The following is a 24,306-nucleotide window of genomic DNA, read 5'->3' as shown; positions in this document are numbered from 1 at the left end:
TACATGGAAAGGTAGTTTCTGTAGCATTCTGTGGATGAGGACATATTCTGTGAAGACCAGAGGTTAAAAGGTCGGTAAGGAATCTGTTTGTTCTTTGTCTCCTAAGTGGGGGAGTCAATCCAAAGAGCTTGTGATTGCTGTCACTGGTTACCATGTGATGGTCACGCCGTGCATCTCTTTTGACCATTAATCTGAATTACTTGCCACAAAATTGACAATCTCCTTGGAATTGTCAATAAGTGTTCTTTTGTTTAAATGCTGTGAGCTACTCAAAGCTGCTGGCTGGTTCAGGTTTGTGGCGCCAGGATCTGATTTACGACATCCGGTGTCTTGGGCTTCTGTGGAATTCGGCTCCTCGTGTTTCAACTGTTCTTTATCAAATCTTACATTGTCTGATTCGGTCTGATACCCTACACAAGTGCTTTGATTGACCAATTGCAATCAATTATTTAATGATCATAATCACATACAATTATATATAATTATATTTTATGTAAATAGTTTTATTTATTCAGATTTTTGTCATCAGTAATGTAAATTAGGGTGTAGGGTCACAGAGTGAGTTACTGTGGTGAAAGTGCATAATCCAGTTTGTTCTAAATATGAGACATCCTTTATATTAAGGGCTTTAAAATAACGCTAAAGATACAGTTAACGTGTAGTTTAAAGTGGCTTCAGATGCTCTGAAACATATGTGTTGCTGACAGATAGGCCATTTGCGCTCTTTAATGCTGTGCAGAAAAAAAATCACAGCTTTTGCCTAATCACATACTGCAGTTAAATTTTTATTAATTATCCAACCTAGGTCAAATCGTAAAACCTAGGTATAAAGTGCTATAAAGCCATGGAAATATTTCCATTTTGCTGTCAGGAGTGGATTAGCCTTCTGCATTAGAGTCTCCTCTTAACTTCACAGACTTTCCATGCGCACCAAACAGATGGAGTGATATAAAATAGGAGCGCTGACTATTCTAACTAAAATATACATTTTGCTAAAATATTTGTAGTTGGACAATAAATGTGCCATGTGTAGAATTAAATTTTTTTTATGATAGCTCTAACAATAAAGCAACTGTATTGGAGTAATCAAAATTGTCTAATACAATTAGTCTGTGTTTTTGTTTTTATTTATTTTCATTTTCTTGTGCTTTAAATTGTATTATTTTTGTTTTTAGATTGTAATGTTACAATGTTAGAATGTAATGTGATTTTAACCCTTTTTGGCACATAATATATAGTCTACATAGTTACATTCACTTTATATGTTTTCATAGCCTTTAATATCAACATTGTTTAACTGGACAATATTGTCCAGGGTGTGAAATACAAAGATTTTAAAACAAATACAGTTTTTTTTAAATCCAAGTACAAAAACATAGAAAATACAGAGATTTATACAGTATATCGCAAATAAAAAAATACAGAATTTTTTTTGCCCATATCGCTTAGTCCTATGAGATACTAAGCAGATTTTATTTTCTACTAGGTTGGTATAGTATACATTGTATATTGCATTGTATATCATTATAATATTATATTACTTATATGTTCAGCTATGAACAGTAAAATATACAGGCACTAAAATGTCTGAAGCATTATCATAATTTTCAGATGTGTCGTCAGCATGAAAACAAAGTGAATCCAGCCTGCTGTTCTTCTCATGAGAAAATCTCTGTATTGTTTTTACTTTTGTCATTTTACAGAGTTTTCTCTGTTGTGCCTGACTGGAGACCCCTGCCGAGCACAACAAAGCAGGGGATGTGGTAAACTTGGACACGGATGCGTGAGAATGGGCTGTGTTATGTCATTAAAACGTCTGCCGGGAGCAGAGTCACAGAAAAAAGGAAACATCTTTTGATTGTTTAGGGAAACAATGCAGACACGCACTGGAATGCATTCCATGCAGCAGCAAAAGGGGACGCATTCCATAGACTAATTGAATGGCTTGGGACCACCTGCACTGTTGTTTTCGATTGTGAAATGTCGGGCATCTGCCGGAAGCGATGTTTTGAGCATCCCTCTGATTGAACCTTCTGTCTAAAAGAAAAGAGTATGCAAAATGGACATTTCTGTCATAAATTATTTTTTGTTTTTGGACAAGGCAACACTGCAGTAACTGGTTGAATGGTTTATTGAGCACACAAAATGGTTGTAAAATATTACACAAACTTATAAAAGCACTGCTGACTAGTTTGGGGGTGTTTTAATTATGTTCCCAAACTTGTTCAAGGCTATCAGAGTTTGGACTAGACAGGGTTGGAATAGCACCATACAGGGTGTGCTAATGGTCCTTACAAAGTATTTTGGTGGTACCATGATATCAAAGTAGTAAGTACCAAGTCAAGTCAAGTCACCGTTATTTATATAGCGCTTTTTACAATGCAGATTGCTTTTGCAATTGCTTTACATTATTAAACAGGGATGTCGAAATAGTGTGCCATTCTCCTCTGGCCAGATGAAACCAGCAGTTTAATTCTAGGTTGCAGCAAAGTCAGATTGTGCAGGGTTCTCGTGGTCTTGTCCCGATGGTCGTCTAGGTGACAAGGTCTTCGGAGGCGATCTGTCTCTGGGGCTCATCTAGTTAACATGGTCAACTAGTACTATATTAAATTGAAACAATATGATACTAAATGTTTGCCATACTGTTATCTTTATGACATATTTTGCTCTAGAGCTAACTAATTCTGTTCTAAATGAGTTGGTGACTCTACATATCTATATTTAGATTAGATTAGATTAGATTCAACTTTATTGTCATTGCACATGTAAGGTACAAGGCAACGGAATGCAGTTAGCATCTAACCAGAAGTGCAATAAGCAGTAAGTACAGGATATACAGTGTCTCCAGTATGTTACAAATGTACAATAACATTGGTTTAACATTGGTTATTTGAATATACATTGACATTTATGCATTTGGCTGGTGCTTTCATTAAAAGTCACTCTTTATTCAAGATGTTTAATTGAATTTCCTAGGAATTAAACCAGTGACATTTTTGACTTTGGTGCTGAAAGTGTATATGTATCAAAACTAATTCAATATTAACTGTAGTATTCTATACGTCATATTTACATTTACATTTAGACAGTTAGCAGACGTTTTTATCCAAAGCGACTTACAAATGAGGACAATGGAAGCAATCAAAATCAACAAAAGAGCAATGATATGCCAGTGCTATAACTATAATAAAATAAAAAGAAAACAGATAGAATAGAAAAAGAATAAGCTTGTGTTAGAGGCCTTTTTTGCTTTTGTTAATTGTATACTAAATAAAAAGAAAACAAATAGATAGAATACAAAAAGATTAGAGAAGCAAGTGTTAGTTTTTTTTAAAGAAAACAAGCAGTTAGTAAATAAATAAAGTGCAAGTCTAAAAGGGGCAAGTTAAAAAAAAATAAAGAATAGAACTAGAATAGAACAAATAGATAGAATACAAAAAGATTAGAGAAGCAAGTGTTAGTTTTTAAAATAAAAATAAAGAATAGAACTAGAATAGAGAGTACTAGAGTTAGAGGGTCAAATAAAGATGGAAGAGATGTGTTTTTAGCCGATTCTTGAAGATGGCTAAGGACTCAGCTGCTCGGATTGAGTTGGGCAAGTCATTCCACCAGGAGGGAACATTTAATTTAAAGGGGTCATATGATGCGATTTCAAGTTTGTGTTACTCCTTTCTCTTTGGAGTGTTACAAGCTCTTGGTGCATAAAGAAGATCTGTAAAGTTGCAAAGACTAAAGTCTCAAATCCAAAGAGATATTCTTTATAAAAGTTAAGAGTCAGCCACGCCTACCTAAAATGGCTCGTTCTAACACACCCGTCGTGTGTGTGTGTTTGAGGGGAACAGGGTCACATCACAGGAGAGTGAACTGCCTGTCAGAAATCATAGCACATCAGCTGTCTTAACCGCGGCTTGTGTACTGCATCATCACTGTGTCTGTCACGCGACTCTGTTGCCCTTTCGGGCTTGAACTGATGGTAAAACTAACGACATTATTAACTGTCTTGATATTTACTTTGAAAGCTTGAAGTTCGCGATTATGGTAAGGGGCATTACATTTCCGACGCGTGCTTGTGGTGTTCGGCCAATCACAATGCACTGGGTCAGCTGGCCAATCAGAGCAGACTGCGCTTGTCAGAGGAGGGGGCTTTGTTGAAAACGATGTGTTTGAGAGAGGCGGGGCATAGAGGACCTACAATAATGTACCGTATTTGTAAAATAATGTGTTTTTTGTACATTAAAACATGTCAACATATTCTGCTACACCAAATACACAAAATAATGAGCTTTAAAATAGCATCATATGACCCCTTTAAAAGTTTGTGAATGTGATTCTGTGCCTCTTTGGGATGGCACAATAAAGCAACGTTCACTTGCAGGACGAAAGCTTCTAGAGGGCACATAAGTCTGAAGTAATGAATTTAGGTAAAGGGGTGCAGAGCCAGTGGTGGTTTTGTAGGCAAACATTAATACCTTGAATTTTATGCGAGCAGCTATTGGTAGCCAGAGCAAATTGATAAACAGTGGTGTGACGTGCATTCTTTTCGGCTCGTTAAAAATTAACCTTGCTGCCGCATTCTGGATTAATTGTAAAGGTTTGATAGAACTGGCTGGAAGACCTGCCAAGAGAGCATTGCAGTAGTTGTGAAGCATGTTCCGAAAGAAAGGGCCTGATCTTCTTGATGTTGAATAAAGCAAATCTGCAGGACCTTAGCAATGTTTTAGCAATGTGGTCTGAGAAAGTCAGCTGATCATCAATCATAACTCCAAGGTTTCTGGCTGTTTTTGAAGGAGTTATGGTTGATGTGCCTAACTGGATGGTGAAATTGTGATGAAACGATGGCTTTGATGGAACCACAAGCAGTTCTGTTTCCGTCATATAATGCAGTATGGACAGGTCAATCAAAATGTTCTTGATATTTATAAAAGATTACTCTACAATAAAAACACACTGCAAGTTTCAGAACTCAAAACTAACTCTCCAACTCTCTCAAAACTAACTAACATTAAAAACAACTCCAAAATAAATGCTGTTGAAGTCACGGAACCAGGCGGGTTAAGTCGACTAAACGCGAAACTAACTAACTCGATTTTGTATGACTCAAACTAACTAACTCGACATTAAAACAACTCCAAATTAAACGCTGTTGAAATCACGGAACCAGGTGGGTTAAGTCGACTAAAATATGAATTATTCCTTTCTATCCTGAAATGCCTGGATTTGAAATCTGGAGAATTGTGATGTCACACTTCTCCTTGACATGCCACTTAACATGCATTATTGTTTTATATAACCCAAGGAGGTGTGTTCATGTTTGTCCATTCATCACAAGAGCAATGCTGCTTTTGGATACAAATATAAAGTGACAGTCAAACTCAGATGTTTTTCTGCCAGTGGTTGTAAAGAAACTGCACCTCAAAAAACTTAGCCTTCGTAAAGATTTGAAAATTTGAAACGCATGGCTGAATTTAATTTTTAATGACGTGCCTGATCAACTGAATACAGACTTTCCATTGTATTTCACATTTCATAATGGACTGTTTTGTGAATTATTAAAACTTTTTTTTTGAAAGATACAGCAGTACCAAGCATTTTATCCTCAGAGGCAAGGCAGGTAATTACATTCATTTTTAACCTTACAGTGTGTTGTAATAAACATCAAACGAGCATTTAGTTATTAGGCCACCAAGCGTATCATGTGTTGCTAATAAAGTCAGTACATACCCGTGTTTGTGCAGTGTCTTTTGTAATAAAATTAGTAAAAGTACTTTTAAAACCAAATAGAAATTAAGCAAGCAACAGTATGATACAGACTGTTGTAGTCATTGTGACTGCGTTGTTTCAATTTCTTCTGCCTCAGGATCTGACTTGGGCTCAAACATATATGGCTCTATCACAAGATTTGCCATCTCGATTGTCAAAACACAACATGCTGTAAAGGACAGTGTGGATAAAGTGCGAAGTTAGCCAGTCACAGCAGTGGGCACTTACTTTCATTTCTTCAAGATGTAATGCCACTTTCTCTGTTTTTCACAGAGAGTGAAAATGTGGATGAAAAATTATAATTTTCACAAATATTTGACCTGTTTTGGTGCAAAAAAAAAACTTTGCAAAATTTATAACCAGGGATGCACTAATGTATCGGCCAATAATCTGTTACAGAAATTATCTGCACAATCGGCCAATGCCAGTGACCAGTGATAAGGGCCTATTATTTCCTGTCAATCAAAAGGCACCGGAAGAGCGTGTCAGATTGCAACTTGCGTGAAGAAAATGTTTCTTGTGTTGAATTTAGGGCTGTCCAGGTTAAAGCAATAATAACACATTAATGCAGCACCGTAAACAAAGTGTTATCTTTCAAATCCTGTAGATTTTATCACAAAATTCAAACAATAAATGGTGTTTTGACACTCTTAAATGCGACGTGACAGTTTGCTGTAGCCGCTGTAGTTCAATATCTCAAAATAAACATGAATGAACATCAGGTGTTGTTGAAAGATACAGTACAACTTACCAAAATGTATCATGTCTTATAAAATCGCTCAATCAGCATTTCAACCAAAAAAGAAAAGAAAGACGTCAAATAAAACAGCTTGTTAATAATATACACTTAAAATTGCATTTACCTCAGGGACGTTATCCAGTGTCCACATTTGGTTAGTTAGCTATAAAAATGCTTATTTACTGTTAATTATTTGAATTATTTCATTATTTTTGTATGTTTGAATAAATGACAACAAATTTTTTTGAAAGTGCCTTTTTTATTTAAAGATTTACTATCAGCTTGCGTCAACACAAACCCTCATTTGGCATTAAAAGACTACTGTCAGAATTTACTAAAGACACTCAGTGGGATATTAGTGCTGAAAAGGCACTAATACACAGTTATTTTTGCGACTCACCTTATTGAATATGCATTTGTAGGAGTTTCCCTTCCGATTGGTAAATTTATGGGAGGAGAGTATTTAAAGGAGTCACGCAACACGATTTGTGATTGTCAATTCACTGGTATTAGCAGCATTATTTAACGCCCAAAAAAGTATGTCTAAAAGCAGGCCGTAATATGCACTGCCCTTGGTTGATTGCGCTGGTCATTATGGAAAGGAGATGTTCCGTCTGTGTTCTTTAATGTGCCCCTTGTTAGTAAATCACCCTCTGAATATTTGGCACTTTTATGTAATTGCGCTCTAACACTAATTTTCCCTGTTTAGTAAATCTGGCCCTTATTTGGGAGAGATTTTTTTCCTTAAGAAAACCAAACTATCTGTATCAGCATCGGTATCAGCATATATAATTCAATTTTGCTTGCTTGCTTTATGAAATGATGAGTGGATCCTTTCTAGTGGTTGTCAGAAAGATGGGTTCACAACTCTGACTTTCGAATCAGTCAAGAATGAAACCACACCATGTTGGTTTGTCTGGCCAGAGGAGATGTGGGCCCGGTTGCATGAAAGTCGTTAAGCAATTTGACTTAGGGGTATCCCTGAGGTAAGGGATTTCTTTAGGAGCGTTGCAACAAACTCTGTCACCCTTACCTAAGTGTTTATACTAAGAGTTTCACGGTAGTTTCTGGCAATATACGGCAATGGGCGCCGCGGTTACTGTTGTTACTACATCTTACAATAAACAGATATGTATACATATCTATGACAATAAACAGAACATAATGAAATACAAACCTAACCAACTAAAACACAGACAAACATTAAATAAACAGCGCTGCCAGATTCTGCACTGCTTTGTGTACAGTCGTTACCGAGGAAACCGCTTTGTTTCTGCAGTGAAAGCGCCTCCTGCTGACCAATGACGGAAAATGTACCAAATGTGAAAATTAACCCATGTTTTGACATTGCAAACACGCAGAGTTGTAAATGTGAACAGGTGGACCGACTAGATAATGCATTATAAAAATCTAAACAATTAAGACAAATTATATTTATATTGTTATTTAATTAATGTAATAATTGATTAATAATAAATTGATATCAATTATGATATCAATTTAAATTGTTTAAATTGATATAATAATTTATACAACTCGTCCATTTACTTAAAAATGTATATAAAACTTTTTGTTTTGTGAAAATCTGTAAATCATGCTTTTTACAGTAATTTTACAGTTTAATATGTTACCCTAGTCATTGCCCTACTGCGCTCATATGATATTTTATTTGTGCAAGTCTTCAAAAATGTCTTAAGTCTTACATTTGAGTTTAAAAATCCTGCAGATACTGATGTTAAGATGACTTAAGGGAGCTCTTTTGGTCCCTTAAATTTATTAAGGTGAAATGGTTACTAAGGACTTTGTAGCAACACTTAAGGGAACAATTAAATAATTAAGGGACTTAATGACCCTTAGGTTTTTTCTTGCAACCCAAGTTTCACTAAGGGCTCCCTTAACCTTATAACTAAGGGATTTCTTAGCATAAGGGCTTTCATGCAACCGGACCCTGACCCCCCCGAATGAGTCCGGTTTCTCCCAAGTTTAATTAATTTTTTTTTTTTTTTCCATTTCTGTCTCTGATGGCGTTTTGGTTTTGTCGCCTTTTGGTGGGCTTAGTTGAGGACACTTAATATTTGGCAATATTATTGACATGACTGCACAGACACTATTGGATGAGAACTGAACTGAGCTAAATGATGACATCACTTCTCCAGAGCTGCTTTATCGACAAAATAAACTGAATCACTGAATCACTGGTTTCTTGTTCTTTTTTAAAACAATCTGCATTTAATAATAAAGGTGACATGACTTGACTTGGCTGATCGCAAAGGCAGATATATCAGTTGATATGATTTAGTTATCTGTGTCTGCCAATGAATGTTGGAAGCGGACATTTATTGTGACAGTGCTGTGAACATCAGCACTTGAGCACCAATTCTCTAATAAATTATTAGACAGAACTGTTAAACAATGAAACAAAAAATGCAATGGTCAGTATGTCATGTTTATGTCATATTCACTGTATAAATGAAGCATTAGCATTACCTGGTCTCTATTTGAGAAAATATGATTCAGTCAGACTAGACTATTCGTGAGTGCACTGTTGGTTAGAGTGTTTACTTTTTATGTTAACAGTTTCTTTGTGAAAAATACTATATCAAGATTATTTGTATTGGTCCCACTTTATATTAGGTGGCCTTACTTACTTACATTTAAATTAATCATTTGGTACAATGCACTTATTGTGTACATATATGTTTTTAAATTGTACTTATATTGTTAAAAATACCTATATGTAATTACATCTATAAATAATTTCTGTAATTACATTTATAATTACACTGTTGACCCATCCCTTACACCTTAACCCACCCTTAAACCTACCCATACCACCAAACCTGTCCCTAACCTTACCCGTATCCCACTTCAATAGCAGCATATGTGTTTTGCAATACAATATGAACACAATAAGTACATTGTACTTATTTTTTGATATAAGTACATAGTAGTTAAGGCCACCTAATATAAAATGTGACCGGTGTATTTGTCTTCACCTCAAATCATATGACTTAAGTGTGACAGCTAATCTCAACCCAAGTAGCTCTTTTTTAACTCATATAAAATTTTGCTGATCTAAGCTATTTTAAGAAAGGATTGTAAAATGCATTAAAATAAATCAACTGCTTTATTATGTAATACTTACAGCACTAAAAAACTGTGAATACGTAAACTGCATATGCCTCTTGCCCTTGAGAGAGGAAAGCACAAGCAACACAGAAGGTAAATCCCAAATGTCAGGACTAATTAGCACGGATGAGAAAGAGATTTAGCCAGGATGACAGCTGCTTAGGCGCTTTGAATTGTCAGAGAGAGAGGGAATCTTTTTATTTATCTCTTTCTCCTGCAGTGGTCTGAAATAACCAGTGGAATAAGCTTTGATTTGTGCTGTGTCATAGAAGGTCATTTCCTGTTGTGCTGATTTTCATCTTAAATTTTCTCAATTTTATTATTCTGAGAAATGCTGTAATGAACGCTGAAAACTTCACACCGGTGCTTTTAAAAACTTGCCAATTTTACTGAAATCAAGTGTTGTAGTCACATTGATGTGTGCTGAACATTTGTGAATGTGTTGCAGGTAGTGACCGGCAGGAGTTTTACTGACAGTGACTTCAGAGGTGGACTCGACAATGGCATCTTACTCTGCGAGTGAGTAACTCTCCCAAGCTGCTTTTTTTTCTCTCTGTACAATAAAAATAAATCAGGGCTGGGCCTGTTAAGTATAGGTTTTCTTGGGTTCTAAAATCTGTTCCTTACCCAAATCAACCTAATAATTTCTTACCTTCTTCTTATGTTTTTGATGGATTTGAACAAGTTGCTTTGTTAGAAGAAAAACACCTAAATTTATAGCCATTATATGTTTAATTTTTGTTGATGGCCAAGTAATCTACAGTATACATGGAAGCATGGATGGACAGAGGGGAAGACATTATTTAATATGTATTTGTTTTAGGGCTGTCAAACGATTAATCGTGATTAATCGCTTCCAAAATAAAAGTTTTTGTTTACATAATATATGTGTGTGTTCTGTGTATATTTATTATGTACATATAAATACACACACATGCATGTATATATTTAAGAAAAATATGTTAAGTTTATACATTTAAAATATTTATATATAATATCAATTATATGAATATAAATATATACATTGAAATACTTTCAAAATATATACTGTATGTATGTGTATTTATATATGCATAATAATTATACACAGTATACACAAGTATATTATGTGAACAAAAACTTTTATTTTGGATGCAATTAATCGCGATTAATCACTTGACAGCACTAATTTGTTTTAAATAATAAAATATTGCATGAATGCCCCAAAAAATGCTTGAAACTAATAATCAAAAGTTGGCTTTAAAAAAATGTGGGTATTCTTGGCTCTATTTTGTAAAAGCACATTTATTTAAAATTACCCAAGGTCCTGTGTCCAAGGCACTCATCAAAGTTTTGGGCCTTGAACCTGCTCAGGTCTTGGGTCAGAAATTAAGGTGTAAAGACCTCTAAAATGACAAAAAAACACCATAAAGAGCACACACTGTAAACATAGTCAAATAAATTTGGCATATTTCAAATCTTTATCATTATGCTTCACGGCATGCTATACCTTTACTTTAGCTAACTATAAACATGCTGTATAAGTACTATACAGTGGTATACAGTACACTATACTTGGCCACATGTCACGTCACTTTCACTTTTACTCCTTGTGGCCACACTGAGAATGCACAATGTAACTTCATTGTGTTATGATTTGATATTGCATTCACATACTCATATAGGATAATGAAATTATAATGTATTCTGTATTTGTGTATATGGAGAGAGAAGAGATTGTGAGCTTTTTCATGGTGTTTCTCTTGAAAACAAATCAGACGATCTTTCTGCATGCTCAAAATCCTTTTTCATGTATAGTGCTTAATTTACAGATTAGATTGTTTCAAAATGTGTCTTCTTGTGTTGGTTTTGTTACAACAGAAATGTTTTTTATTTGCAGAAATACAACTAGCATGTCCTGAAATTTGTAAAGCTTTATCCTTCAACAGTGACAAACCTGTCATCAGTAGAACAGAGGGAGTCAGACACTTTTAAACATATGGCTGTCCTCAACTGTGCTAAACATGCACACACATTTAATGTTAAAATCAGCATGAAACAGACGTCGCGCTCCCCTTTTCTTCTTGATGTATATCTGAGTGAAACGGCTTTTTGAATGAGAAAGAATTGTGGGACGGGACTTGATTAGGTCCATCAGGAATTGATTGTTGGATCATTGTTGCTTGCTATTGCTAGAATCCCATCTAATTGTCAAGTTGCTGGAGGGAAAAAGTTATTGTCCGGTGCTTATGAACAAAAAAGAGATGAGATGTCATTGGGGGAGTAGACGTTATTTTGAAAAAATAATAATCATGTGCATAGAAAATCATTTATAATAACCACTGGAATATTCCGTAAAAATGCTGATGTAGCAGAAGATATTGTAGCGAATCAGCTCAAAGGGGAAATATGAATAATTAATTATAAGTAGTTATAATTAATTATAAATATTTAGATCCGTTGTAAGTATATACTTGACATCTCAGTGTAAACTGTCTGTCAATTCTAAGAACGTTAATTTCCTGGTTAAGGAAAATAACTTTCTTACTGTATAATACTACATAAACACTTAAACTAGTCTAAAATACACACACACACACACACACACACACACACACATGCATACAGTTAGCATAGGGAAAGGGGTTAAAGCTTAAGCAGTAAAGAAAAGAGAAATAAAGACATGAAGCTATGGTACAATTTGATATTCAGCAGATCTACAGCCTGAAGGAAACAGTTTCTTAGTTCAAACACACCTTTGTAAAAATGATGTGAATGTGATGTGAAAAAATGTGCAAATGATACTTAATGTATCATTTAATAAAACTAAGTTTGATACTTGCACGTCTCGCCTGTTTGAAAGAGAGTCTTGATGCACTCTGGGGCTCCAGTTGATTGGCTGAAGTTAGGTGATGAGAAAGAACCATTTTGAGTCAGAGGATCTTCATGAATGGAAAGACTAGGCCGAAGCCTGGCGCAGACTTAAAGGTTGCAGAAGAGTTTCTAGCTCACATCCTTATCTTCTCAGAAACTAACAGAACCGCAGACTGAAGGCGGGTCACTGATGTGAGGCCTTTATCTTCTATCGAGGTCACACCTCTGGTATTTGAGTGAGCCAATGAGGAATGGCACCTTTGGAAGGAAATGTTACGACTCTTTGTCTCTAGCATGGTGTTATGCATATGAAACTCGATTGGGTGTTCAAAAGAAGAATCTTCAAGATTCTTTTAATACTAATGTGTTGCATAGGTATCAACATATAATATACACTCCCATTTAGATCATGAAAATACGAACTCATAGATACCAAACATGGTACAGGTGTGGTTATATTAACTAGTGATCTATCATAAGCATGCATATAAAACATATAAAATACACAAATCCATATACAAGAAGGTAGTAATCATACACAATGACCTGGGGATATGCATGTTAGAAAACATTTGTCTATGAATTAATGTAAGAAGTCATTTCCTATAGCAGTATGTGGGTGTTTTAGAGAGAACTGAGTAGGGAGGAAGATTCTCTTTACATACTTTTTGTTACTCTAATGAATAATTGATTTGTTAAATCTAATGAAAAATTGTTTGTCTGATTGGTCCAAATGCTACATATTTCCCCCCTTTCGAATGTTGTTGTCTGTCCAATAGACAACAGCGAGCGACGTCAAAGGTGCAGAACAATCAGACACGCCCCTGCCACTCATGGCTGGGAGACAGTGGTGGCTCTCGGGCTTTTGGTTGCCTCCTGGAATGGTTGTGGTGCCATGGCTGATGCTGTCAGGTGGTGTGCTGTGGTGATGTAAGCTGTAGCAAGGTGCGGGTCCTCGAGCTTATGCAGCAGGTGTCGAGGCTGTGTCACCTGTCATCCTGAAGTGAGTTGGTCTGGGTAAGATGGTTGTTTTGGGTGTTGTTAGCCAGTAGGCTATCCGTGGTACCTGCAGTTTGGAACAGCTGGGTTGGACTCTCACTGGTGAGAGTGCAGGTGGTTCCGGGGGTCGCAGGGAATTGTTATGGAGATTTTGTAGTGTGAAGAGAGTTTCAGACTGACCTAGTGATGGCGCCAGGAGGGCAGCAGGTGGTTGTTAGCCCTCTGTGTAGCTCGAACATCACTAGAAATCTGATGTTTGCGGTGTCACTTTGCTCTTGTGGGGGCACCGACTTGAGCTTGCCTGAGTTGTGTTGGTAGAGGTTTCACTGTTGGGCATGCGGGCCCGTTGCTCCATCCAACGCTGTCTGGCTGCTTCTGGGGTGTCGACTGGTTTTAAGGGATGCTCCTCCTTTGGAAGAGTCTGATGCTGTGTTGCGTCAGGCAAGGAGTCAGAGGTTTGGCCTTCCCAGTACTCCTCAGCTGGGTTTTGTTCAAGGAGCTTTTTTTGCTACTGTCAGCAGCTCCTGTAACTCAGAAGTAGGCACGTCCAGCTGTCCTTGTGCAGCCTCTGTTTGGCACCTGTGTGAAGGGTGTGGAGGAGGATGTTATGGTGGACTGCTGTTGGACATACCGTGGTGTTTGCAGGGTGAGGACGGCCGTTTTCCATGGCTTCTGCCAGTGGTTGGTCTGGAACCTGGGTCGGTTGCCATGGTGACTGCTCTGTCCTCTGCTGGCTAGTGGCTTACTGTTAAAGGGACTTGCATTGTGGCAATGCTGGGTGCCTTCTGGTGCCCGCTTTGGATTCTGGGTTGTGAAGTTCAAAATCAGTGGGGTCTTGCAAATACCTTTGGTGGAGGCCTTGTGCTTGTTAAAGGCCTTCTGTGTCAGGTCACGCAGTTGTTGAATAGGCATTTTGTGGCAGGTCATAGGGGCTAAATGGGGACTTACAATAGGATAGAGGTTTCGGAGGAAAATGCTCTTGAAGCTGGTGTCCTCCTCCATCACAGGTTCATTGCTCTGAAGTAGCAGATCGTTGTGTTGCTCATGCCTGTCATTCTCTCCAGTGTCTGTGTTTCCTGGTTGCTTCCTGCCTCGGATTACCTACCATTGTGGATACTACCGAGCTGTTACTGGATTTCTCTGTCTGTGTTGGATCGGGTCAGTGCCTTGCAGTCTCCATGCCTCTGAGACCTGCTCATCTGCATGTTTACATCTGACCATTCATCTTGCTTTGTTTGTTGCAAATAAACTGCACTTCACTTGCAACTGGATTTCGAGTTCTTATTCCCTGACAGAAATGATCTGACCAAATATGGATCCAGCAAGTGCTTAGAGACAGTCTTACCAGTAGCAATACTCGTATGGAACAGCAGGAAGAACAGATCATGGCTACTGGTCGTGCTGTTCAGGCCCAAGTAGCACAGTTCTCGGATCTAACCACTCAGTTCCTACAGTTTAAGACAGAGTCTGCCCAACAGCCCACTGTGCTCAATCCCCTGACTGTCCCACCTGTGGATTACACTAAGCTGTAGCAAGGTGCGGGTCCTCGAGCTTATGCAGCAGGTGTCGAGGCTGTGTCACCTGTCATCCTGAAGTGAGTTGGTCTGGGTAAGATGGTTGTTTTGGGTGTTGTTAGCCAGTAGGCTATCCGTGGTACCTGCAGTTTGGAACAGCTGGGTTGGACTCTCACTGGTGAGAGTGCAGGTGGTTCCGGGGGTCGCAGGGAATTGTTATGGAGATTTTGTAGTGTGAAGAGAGTTTCAGACTGACCTAGTGATGGCGCCAGGAGGGCAGCAGGTGGTTGTTAGCCCTCTGTGTAGCTCGAACATCACTAGAAATCTGATGTTTGCGGTGTCACTTTGCTCTTGTGGGGGCACCGACTTGAGCTTGCCTGAGTTGTGTTGGTAGAGGTTTCACTGTTGGGCATGCGGGCCCGTTGCTCCATCCAACGCTGTCTGGCTGCTTCTGGGGTGTCGACTGGTTTTAAGGGATGCTCCTCCTTTGGAAGAGTCTGATGCTGTGTTGCGTCAGGCAAGGAGTCAGAGGTTTGGCCTTCCCAGTACTCCTCAGCTGGGTTTTGTTCAAGGAGCTTTTTTTGCTACTGTCAGCAGCTCCTGTAACTCAGAAGTAGGCACGTCCAGCTGTCCTTGTGCAGCCTCTGTTTGGCACCTGTGTGAAGGGTGTGGAGGAGGATGTTATGGTGGACTGCTGTTGGACATACCGTGGTGTTTGCAGGGTGAGGACGGCCGTTTTCCATGGCTTCTGCCAGTGGTTGGTCTGGAACCTGGGTCGGTTGCCATGGTGACTGCTCTGTCCTCTGCTGGCTAGTGGCTTACTGTTAAAGGGACTTGCATTGTGGCAATGCTGGGTGCCTTCTGGTGCCCGCTTTGGATTCTGGGTTGTGAAGTTCAAAATCAGTGGGGTCTTGCAAATACCTTTGGTGGAGGCCTTGTGCTTGTTAAAGGCCTTCTGTGTCAGGTCACGCAGTTGTTGAATAGGCATTTTGTGGCAGGTCATAGTGCCTAAATGGTGACTTACAATAGGATAGAGGTTTCGGAGGAAAATGCTCTTGAAGCTGGTGTCCTCCTCCATCACAGGTTCATTGCTCTGAAGTAGCAGATCGTTGTGTTGCTCATGCCTGTCATTCTCTCCAGTGTCTGTGTTTCCTGGTTGCTTCCTGCCTCGGATTACCTACCATTGTGGATACTACCGAGCTGTTACTGGATTTCTCTGTCTGTGTTGGATCGGGTCAGTGCCTTGCAGTCTCCATGCCTCTGAGACCTGCTCATCTGCATGTTTACATCTGACCATTCATCTTGCTTTGTTTGTTGCAAATAAACTGCACTTCACTTGCAACTGGATTTCGAGTTCTTATTCCCTGACAGAAATGATCTGACCAAATATGGATCCAGCAAGTGCTTAGAGACAGTCTTACCAGTAGCAATACTCGTATGGAACAGCAGGAAGAACAGATCATGGCTACTGGTCGTGCTGTTCAGGCCCAAGTAGCACAGTTCTCGGATCTAACCACTCAGTTCCTACAGTTTAAGACAGAGTCTGCCCAACAGCCCACTGTGCTCAATCCCCTGACTGTCCCACCTGTGGATTACACCAGCCGGCATGCTGAACCCCGTCTACCGCCTCCGACTGTCTACTCCGGTGAGCCCCTGTTATGTCGTTCATTTCTGGCAACATGTTCCTTCACATTGCTCTCCAGCCTTCATCTTTTCCCACAGAGGAGTCCAAAGTGGCTTTTGTGATCACTCTGCTGTCTGGACGAGCGGCTCTCTGGGGAACAGCCATGTGGGAGCAAAAGCACCACTGTTGTTCGTCGTTCCAGTCATTTTCGGAGGAACTCAAGAAGGTGTTCGATCGGGCTGCGTCCGGCAGGGAGGCGGCGCGGGAGTTGGCTGAGTTACGTCAAGGAAATCGATCGGTCACGGATTACTCTATCAAATTTCGCACATTGGCAGCAGAATATAAGTGGAACCAGGAAGCGCAGTGGGACATGTTTAGGCATGGGCTGGCTGACCGTATCATCAATGAAATTTACACTCAAGAATTACCCACCTCTCTAGACAGGTTGATCGATCTGGCTATCCGAGTGGATGCTAGATTGCGACGTCGTGATGGAAGAATTCTACAGATTCCTGTGGTTAATACTGAAGACCAATTCTCCGGTATGGCAAAGAATACGGCCGGTCATTTTCTCGATCGTGAGCCCATGCAGGTGGGCAGAGCTCACCTTTCACAGGAGGAGAAGGAGAGATGCAGGAACCAGGGACTGTGTCTATACTGCTGGTCACATTGCAGCGCAGTAAAAGCCAAAGCCCGTCAGTAGGTAGGAGGCTACTGACGGGTGGAGTCGCTCTTCTGCTGTAACTCTTCTCCCGGTTCAACTACTGATGGGTCGTGTTACATTTACATGTAAAGCCTTGTTCGACTCTGGTGCAGAGGGCAATTTTTTGGATCACAAGACAGCAATTAAGCTAGGAATTCCTGTGGTTCCGCTCAACCCGCCCATCTCTGTCAGCGTTCTCTGCGGTCAGTCTCTCCCACCCGTCACCCACGCCACTGAGTCGGTGAGTCTCATCACTTCGGGCAACCACACTGAGACCATTTCTTTTTTTTTTGACTGATTCCCCTTTGGCTTCTGTGGTCTTGGGTCACCCCTGGCTCTCATGCAACAATCCCAACTTAAACTGGAGCCAGAACACTGTTTCTTCCTTGAGTGAATTTTGCTTCATGTTTGTTGTCTGCTTGTTCTTCTGTGTCTTGTTCTGTGTTACAGGATAAACATATGGATCTGTCAAACGTGCCCATTGAGTATCTTGACCTGATGGGAGTGTTCAGTAAGTCTCGGGCTGCTTCTCTTCCTCCGCATCATCCTTATGACTGTGCGATAGATTTATTGTCAGGTATGTCTCTGCCAAAGGGCAGGTTATACTCACTTTCCACTCCGGAAAGGGAGGCCATGGAGAAATATATTTCAGATTCTCTGGCAGCCAAGATCATCCGTCCTTCCTCTCCTGCTGGTGTGGGATTCTTCTTTGTGGAAAAGAAAGATGATTCCCTTCGTCCTTGTATTGACTATAGAGGATTGAACAGCATCACGGTAAATAATACCTATTCTTTGCTGTTGATGTCTTCAGCCTTCGAGATTCTGCAGGGTGCTTCCTTTTTCACAAAGTTGGATCTTCGTAATGCCTATCATTTGGTTCGCATAAGGGAGGGGGATGAGTGGAAGACAGCTTTTAATACCCCCAGGGGGCACTTTGAGTATCTTGTTATGCCGTTTGGGCTGTCCAATGCTCCCGCGGTCTTCCAGGCACTGGTCAATGATGTGCTGAGAGACATGGTCGATCAGTTCATATACAGTATGTCTACCTAGATGACATATTGATTTTTTTCTCGTTCTCTCCAGGAACATGTTCAGGATGTCAGGTTAGTGCTTCAGAGGCTGCTAGAGAATGGGCTTTTTGTCAAGGCGAAGAAATGCGTTATTCATGCACAGTCTGTCCCTTTTTTATGTTACATTGTGTCGTCCGAGGGAGTGCGCATGGATCCCGACAAGGTTCAGGCTGTGGTAGATTGGCCAACCCCAGATTCCCGCAAGGCCCTGCAGAGGTTTCTGGGCTTTGCCAATTTTTACCGGCGTTTTATTCGCAATTACAGCCAGCTAATTTGACTGCCTTGACCTCCACCAAAACGATGGTCAGGTGGTCCAGCTTGGCTGAGGCTGCGTTTTCCAAACTAAAGAGTTGCTTTGTTTCAGCTCCAATTGTTGTTGCCCCTGATCCGTCTCGTCAGTTTGTGGTGGAGGTCGACGCATCGGAGGTGGGGGTTGCCTTGGTTCTGTCTCAGCGTTCTTCCGCGGACGGCAAGGTGCATCCTTGCACTTATTTTTCTCACTGTTTATCACCTGCCGAATGTAATTACGACATTGGTAATAGAGAGTTGCTCTATTACATTGGTAATAGAGAGTTGGCGCCATTGGTTGGAGGGTTCGGGGGAACCTTTTATAGTCTGGACCGACCATAAGAACCTTGAATACATCAGGTCTGCTAAAAGGTTAAACTCTAGGCAGGCTCGGTGGGCTTTATTTTTCAGTCGCTTTCATTTTTCCATTTCTTATCATCCAGATTCTAAAAACATTAAGCCTGGTGCTTTAACGCGTGTTTTTGACCAATCTGAGCGCCCGTTGTCTCCCGAGTTAATCTTGCCACAGAAAATTGTGGTTTCTACGGTGACTTGGGAGATCGAATCGAAGGTCCGTATGGCGTAACGCCTCCGCCAGGGTGCCCCCGAGTTGTTTGTTTGTGCCAGAGGAATTACGGTCCGACGTCATCCGTTGGGGTCATTGTTCCAAGGTAGCTTGTCATCCGGGGGTTAGTCAAACAATTTTTCTCATTAAGCAATGGTTCTGGTAGCAATCTATGGCCCGCAACATACAACTTTTTGTTTTAGCCTGCTCAATCTGTGCCACTTCTAAGACTTCCAATCGACCCCCTGCTGGACTCCTTCAACCGCTGTCAATTCCTTCGAGACCCTGGTCCCATATTTCGCTAGAGTTCGTTACGGGAGTCCCGTCATCTCAGGGTCACAGTAGTTTTGACCGTGGTGGACCGGTTCTCGAAGGCAACTCATTTTATTCCTCTGCCCAAAATACCCTCAGCCAGAGAAACAGCGTTTGCTGTCATTGATCACGTTTTTCGTATTCATGGCCTCCCGATGGACGTGGTTTCTGACAGGGGGCCTCAGTTTATTTCCAAATTTTGGAAATAATTTTGTCATTTGTTGGGGGCGACTGTTAGTCTTTCTTCTGGCTTTCATCCCCAGAGTAATGGTCAGACGGAGAGGGCTAACCAAGATTTAGAACGTGTGTTGCGGTGTTTGGAGTCTCAGAACCCATCCTCTTGGAGTCAGCAACTTTCATGGGTGGAGTATGCACACAATTCTTTACCAGTATCATCTACGGGCCTATATCCATTTGAGTGTAGCTTACGTTACCAACCACCTATATTTCAGAGTATGGAATCCAAAGTCGCAGTCCCCTCTGCCCACGCCTTTGTCCAGAGCACCTGGAGGAGGGCTAGAGAAGCCATCCTCCGAGTGGGGTCACGCACCAAGGCCCAGGCCGATCGCCACCGGTCAAAGCCTCCCGTCTACGTCGTTGGTCAAAAGTGTGGCTTTCATCCAAGTATATTCCTCTCCGTATCATCTGTAATAAGCTTGCTCCTAAATTCATTGGCCCGTTTACTGTCAGCCCGGTGGCAGTCTGCCTCAAACTTCCTCCAGCGTACAGGAGAATTAATTTCGTCTTCCATGTTTCCAAATTAAAGCCAGTTTTTCATTCTACCAATTAATCCGCCTATCCCCACCACCACGACTCGTAGATGGGGAACTTGCTTATTCGGTTAAACGTATTCTGGACTCGAGGCAGAGGGGACGCGGATTTCAGTACCTGGTGGACTGGGAAGGTTATGGTCCGGAGGAGAAGAGTTGGGTTCCTGCTAGGGACATATTGGATCATTCACTTATCGATGATTACAATTGCCAGATAAGTTCCCCTGGAAGCGCCAGGAGGCGCTCCTAGGGGGAGGGGTACTGTCACGGTTCATGGATCTGTGTGTTCATTCCTGCGTCTTGTCACCTGTCTGATTGCTTGTCAGCGTTGCTCCGGCAACCACGATGCTGACGAGCTAATCAGCGTGGCTGCACCTGTAGTGCATTTTCTCCTGCCTTTATCTGTCTCACGTTTGTTGTGCATGTTGTCAGATCGTTGTATTGCTCATGCCTGTCGTTCTCTCCAGCGTCTGTGTTTCCTGGTTGCTTCCTGCCTCGGATTACCTACCATTGTGGATACTACTGAGCTGTTACTGGATTTCTCTGTCTGTGTTGGATCGGGTCAGTGCCTTGCAGTCTCCATGCCTCTGAGACCTGCTCATCTGCATGTTTACATCTGACCATTCATCTTGCTTTGTTTACTGTTTGTTGCAAATAAACTGCACTTCACTTGCAACTGGATTTCGAGTTCTTATTCCCTGAGACAGTCAGAGCGGCTCTGGATCCAGTACCACAAAGAGGTGGGAGTGGCCGCGGTACACGATGCAGTCAGTGTGGGGTAGGTCTGTGCGCTGTGCCATGCAATGAGAGGTACCATGCTCTCAAGAACTATAAACTGTGTCACCTAGATACCTGATTGGGAAGATAGCTGGTCAACTGATCAAAAAATAGGCACATGCATTTTACTATGGCACAGTAATATAGTAATAATTTACTACTTTCTCCTGTTTTACTGTTGATTTCCTCTTTTCCTGATCATTTGGAATGAGGATAAAAAGACAACAAAAAACATGCAAATAAGTTCAAACATCCATTCCATATCTATTATTTCCTGAACATTACTGATGAACTGATCAATTGGATGTGTCCTGGCTGTTGAGCCAGGAAGCGTTGCACCTCTGGGCTAGAGGTGATCCAGAGCAAATATCTTGGTGGTTCACACTGGTCCATGACTGCAGGTGAAAGTAAGTATCTCGCACGTATTCATGGACTTAGTGGTCTCCTGCGAGTTCTGGTGTGAATGCACGGATGTTACTGGCCATTTGGTTGAGGTCTTTGAGTGTCACTCCGTGTGCTGTTCCAGGGCTTGCCTGAATTAATCCTTTTCCTTCTGCAGCTGCAGAGGTTTTTAGGAAGTTGGCTTGTGAAATGTCAAGCAGAAGGCTTTGACTCTCCCCTTTGTATCTGTGTACAGGGGTGAGGGGGTTTGCACTGCTGGCAGTGTGACGTGCAGCAGAGTATATTTTACTTGAGTCCATGCACAGTCTGTAGGACTGTTTCAGTTCTTTCTGGACCATGTAAAGCTCCTCTTTAATGTTGCCGAATTGCTTAGTCAGGGTTTGGACGTCTGCTCTGGCTGCATGCTGATGGTCTTCTAAGGCCTTAGCTCTAGTGTCTCTGTCATTAAGTTCCACATACACTGTTTTTAACAGGGACTTTTTGTGAAACTGTTCTCTTTCCAAGCCTGTCTGGTGGCTTTTTCCAGCTGCGCTTGGTGTCCAGCAGCTGTTAGAGCCTCCTGAAGACTGGTGATTTCCTTCTGTTGCGCCATTCTGTAAGGTTCTTTGCATCCGTTCTGTGCTTTCTCTCATTGAGCAGGTGTCAGTTCCCTGTAGAACTCTGTGACTTGCAGGTTCAGTTCATTTACCTCCTGTCTGAGACCCTTGAGGGTGTGGGCCAAGGAGAAGATGATTCTGGTCAGATCCTGGTGGTTCAAGCTGGGTGTCAGGTGTCTACTTGTGTCACAGTCTCGCTGTTCCTTTCTCTGCCGTTGCAGGTCATTGGCTGCTTTGGCCTGAAGGATGTCCATCACAGTGCTCTGCTGGGTTTCCAGGTGGTCCTGGTGAGTTGTCAGGGCTGGATGTCTATCGAATGTCTACGATATACTGGCACACTTGTGGGAACACCAGAGAGAGAGAGAGAGAGAGGCAGAAAGCAAATGCAAGTACGTACAGAGGTGTTAAGCTATCTGTATGGGGAACGGCTGTGTAGGCCATGTAAGGTGTGAATAGCTGGTGAGGGGCAGCTAGTGAGGTAGGGTGCTATATTTTTGTGTTCGTGAACACAAAGAGAGAGTTTGAGTAACTTTGTTGATGGGGCTGTAAGCAGGGGTCAGCTAATGACCGGGCTATACATGTGGTCAAACTATTACTCAAAGCACTGATGGTTCACAGGTTTGGTCACTATGAAGGTATCAGATAAAACAAAACTGGAAAAAAATCAGAAAGAGACAGAGGGAGAAGGAAGGGCTTTCCTTATTTACTTTAAGCTAGGAGATATGACTAAGCAGTTGTCACTTGTTCAAAGGAATGCTGCAGCAGGGTCATACACCTAGGGAGACTGTTAGCTAAGCTAGCAGGGACACATCAAACACCTCAAGGTATATAAACAGAAATAATAGGAAGTGTTTCTAGTCTTCTCAGGGGCCTGTAGCATAATGAATGGTAACTGTACCTTATGTAATAGGCTTGGTGCTGAGGAGTAAGGAGGGGTATAGCAGAGACAGGAATTAGGGCTACTAATAACCTGTATGGCTCATTAAGGATACAACAGTTGCTAGAACTGCTATAATCCTATACCGGGAGGGAAGATGGTGATGGTCAAACAAACTAAAATAAGGTAAAAGTAAAACTTAAGCCCAGTCAGTTATGACGTGTTGCATACAACTTCATTCACATTCACAGCACATTTACTTCACAGACAATGGCAAATTACTAGTTAGCTAGGCTAGAATTACACAATTAATTCGTTATTAAATTGCATCACCTTAATAACTACAATGATACGCGATAGGTACAAGAAGGCCTTAATTTAGGGAGATACTAATTAAATACGAAGATGGCAGCCTGATTTGTCGCTCCTTGGTACTTGTACTTTTTTTGTTTGTTTGTCCTGTCTTATGCAACTTTTTCCCGATCAGCTTTACTAGAAACGAACTTCTGGACATCAGAAATAGCACACCAAATAACTTTCTGCCGACATATGAGCATTCAGGTGTTTTACTGGACATTTTAGTCGGAGGAGCAAGTGCTGGTACAAGTGCTCCAGGCGACGCAAGCAAGGGAAGCGTCTCGGCACGCACGTGAAATTCTGACAGCATGGTTTTAGGACTCCGCTGCCGAGCATTCATCAGGCAAATCTACGATCCTTGGCAAATAAATCAGATGAACTACGACTCCTCACCTGCACAAACAAGGACTTTTTAAACTGCTGAGCTTTGCTTCATGGAAACCTGGCTGAATGGAGCCATCCCGGACAGCACATTACACCTAACGGGCTTCCAGCTGTTCAGAGCGGACCGCGTCACTGAGTCATCGGGGAAAACGAGAGGTGGTGGATTATGCTTTTATATCAATGAAGGCTGGTGTACAGACGTGACCGTTTTAAAAAAGATGTGCTTCCCAAATTTGGAAGCTATTTTTATTAAATGTAAGCCTTTTTATTCACTGCAGGAGTTTTCCTTGTTTATTCTGATGAGTGTGTACATTCCTCCTGACGCGCGTGTGAGCGTGGCACTAGAACTGTTGGCCGATCAGATCATACACACAGAGCAGCGTTATCCGGACTCTTTCATTATCGTTCTCGGTGATTTTAGTAAAGCTAATCTCACACGTGAACTGCCTAAATATAGACAGCACATGACATGCCCCACCAGAGACAGCAATATACTGGACCATTGCTATACTGTTTTTAAGGATGCATACCACTCTGTCCCCCGAGCAGCTCTGGGAATCTCTGATCAGTGTTTGGTTCATCGTCTA

General features: G+C 41.1%; 1 protein-coding gene across 5 annotated transcripts in view; it reads left to right on the top strand.

Annotated features, from left to right (window-relative positions):
• limch1b (LIM and calponin homology domains 1b) overlaps positions 1-24,306 on the top strand; it is a 282,167-nt gene that overhangs the window by 79,657 nt on the left and 178,204 nt on the right. For 4 of the 5 annotated variants that reach the window (XM_016246396.1, XM_016246398.1, XM_016246395.1 and 1 more), the window contains exon 2: positions 10,077-10,147. In XM_016246396.1, the coding sequence (XP_016101882.1) occupies positions 10,077-10,147 (71 nt within the window). Of the gene's footprint in view, positions 1-9,951; positions 9,992-10,076; positions 10,148-24,306 lie in introns of those variants that run through there. The other variant, XM_016246397.1, reaches the window with a different exon arrangement.

This window comes from Sinocyclocheilus grahami, unplaced genomic scaffold (genome assembly GCF_001515645.1).
Source record: "Sinocyclocheilus grahami isolate Dianchi unplaced genomic scaffold, SAMN03320097.WGS_v1.1 scaffold796.1, whole genome shotgun sequence".
In the NCBI taxonomy this organism is placed as follows: domain Eukaryota; kingdom Metazoa; phylum Chordata; class Actinopteri; order Cypriniformes; family Cyprinidae; genus Sinocyclocheilus; species Sinocyclocheilus grahami.
This window is presented reverse-complemented; position numbering and strand designations above follow the sequence as displayed.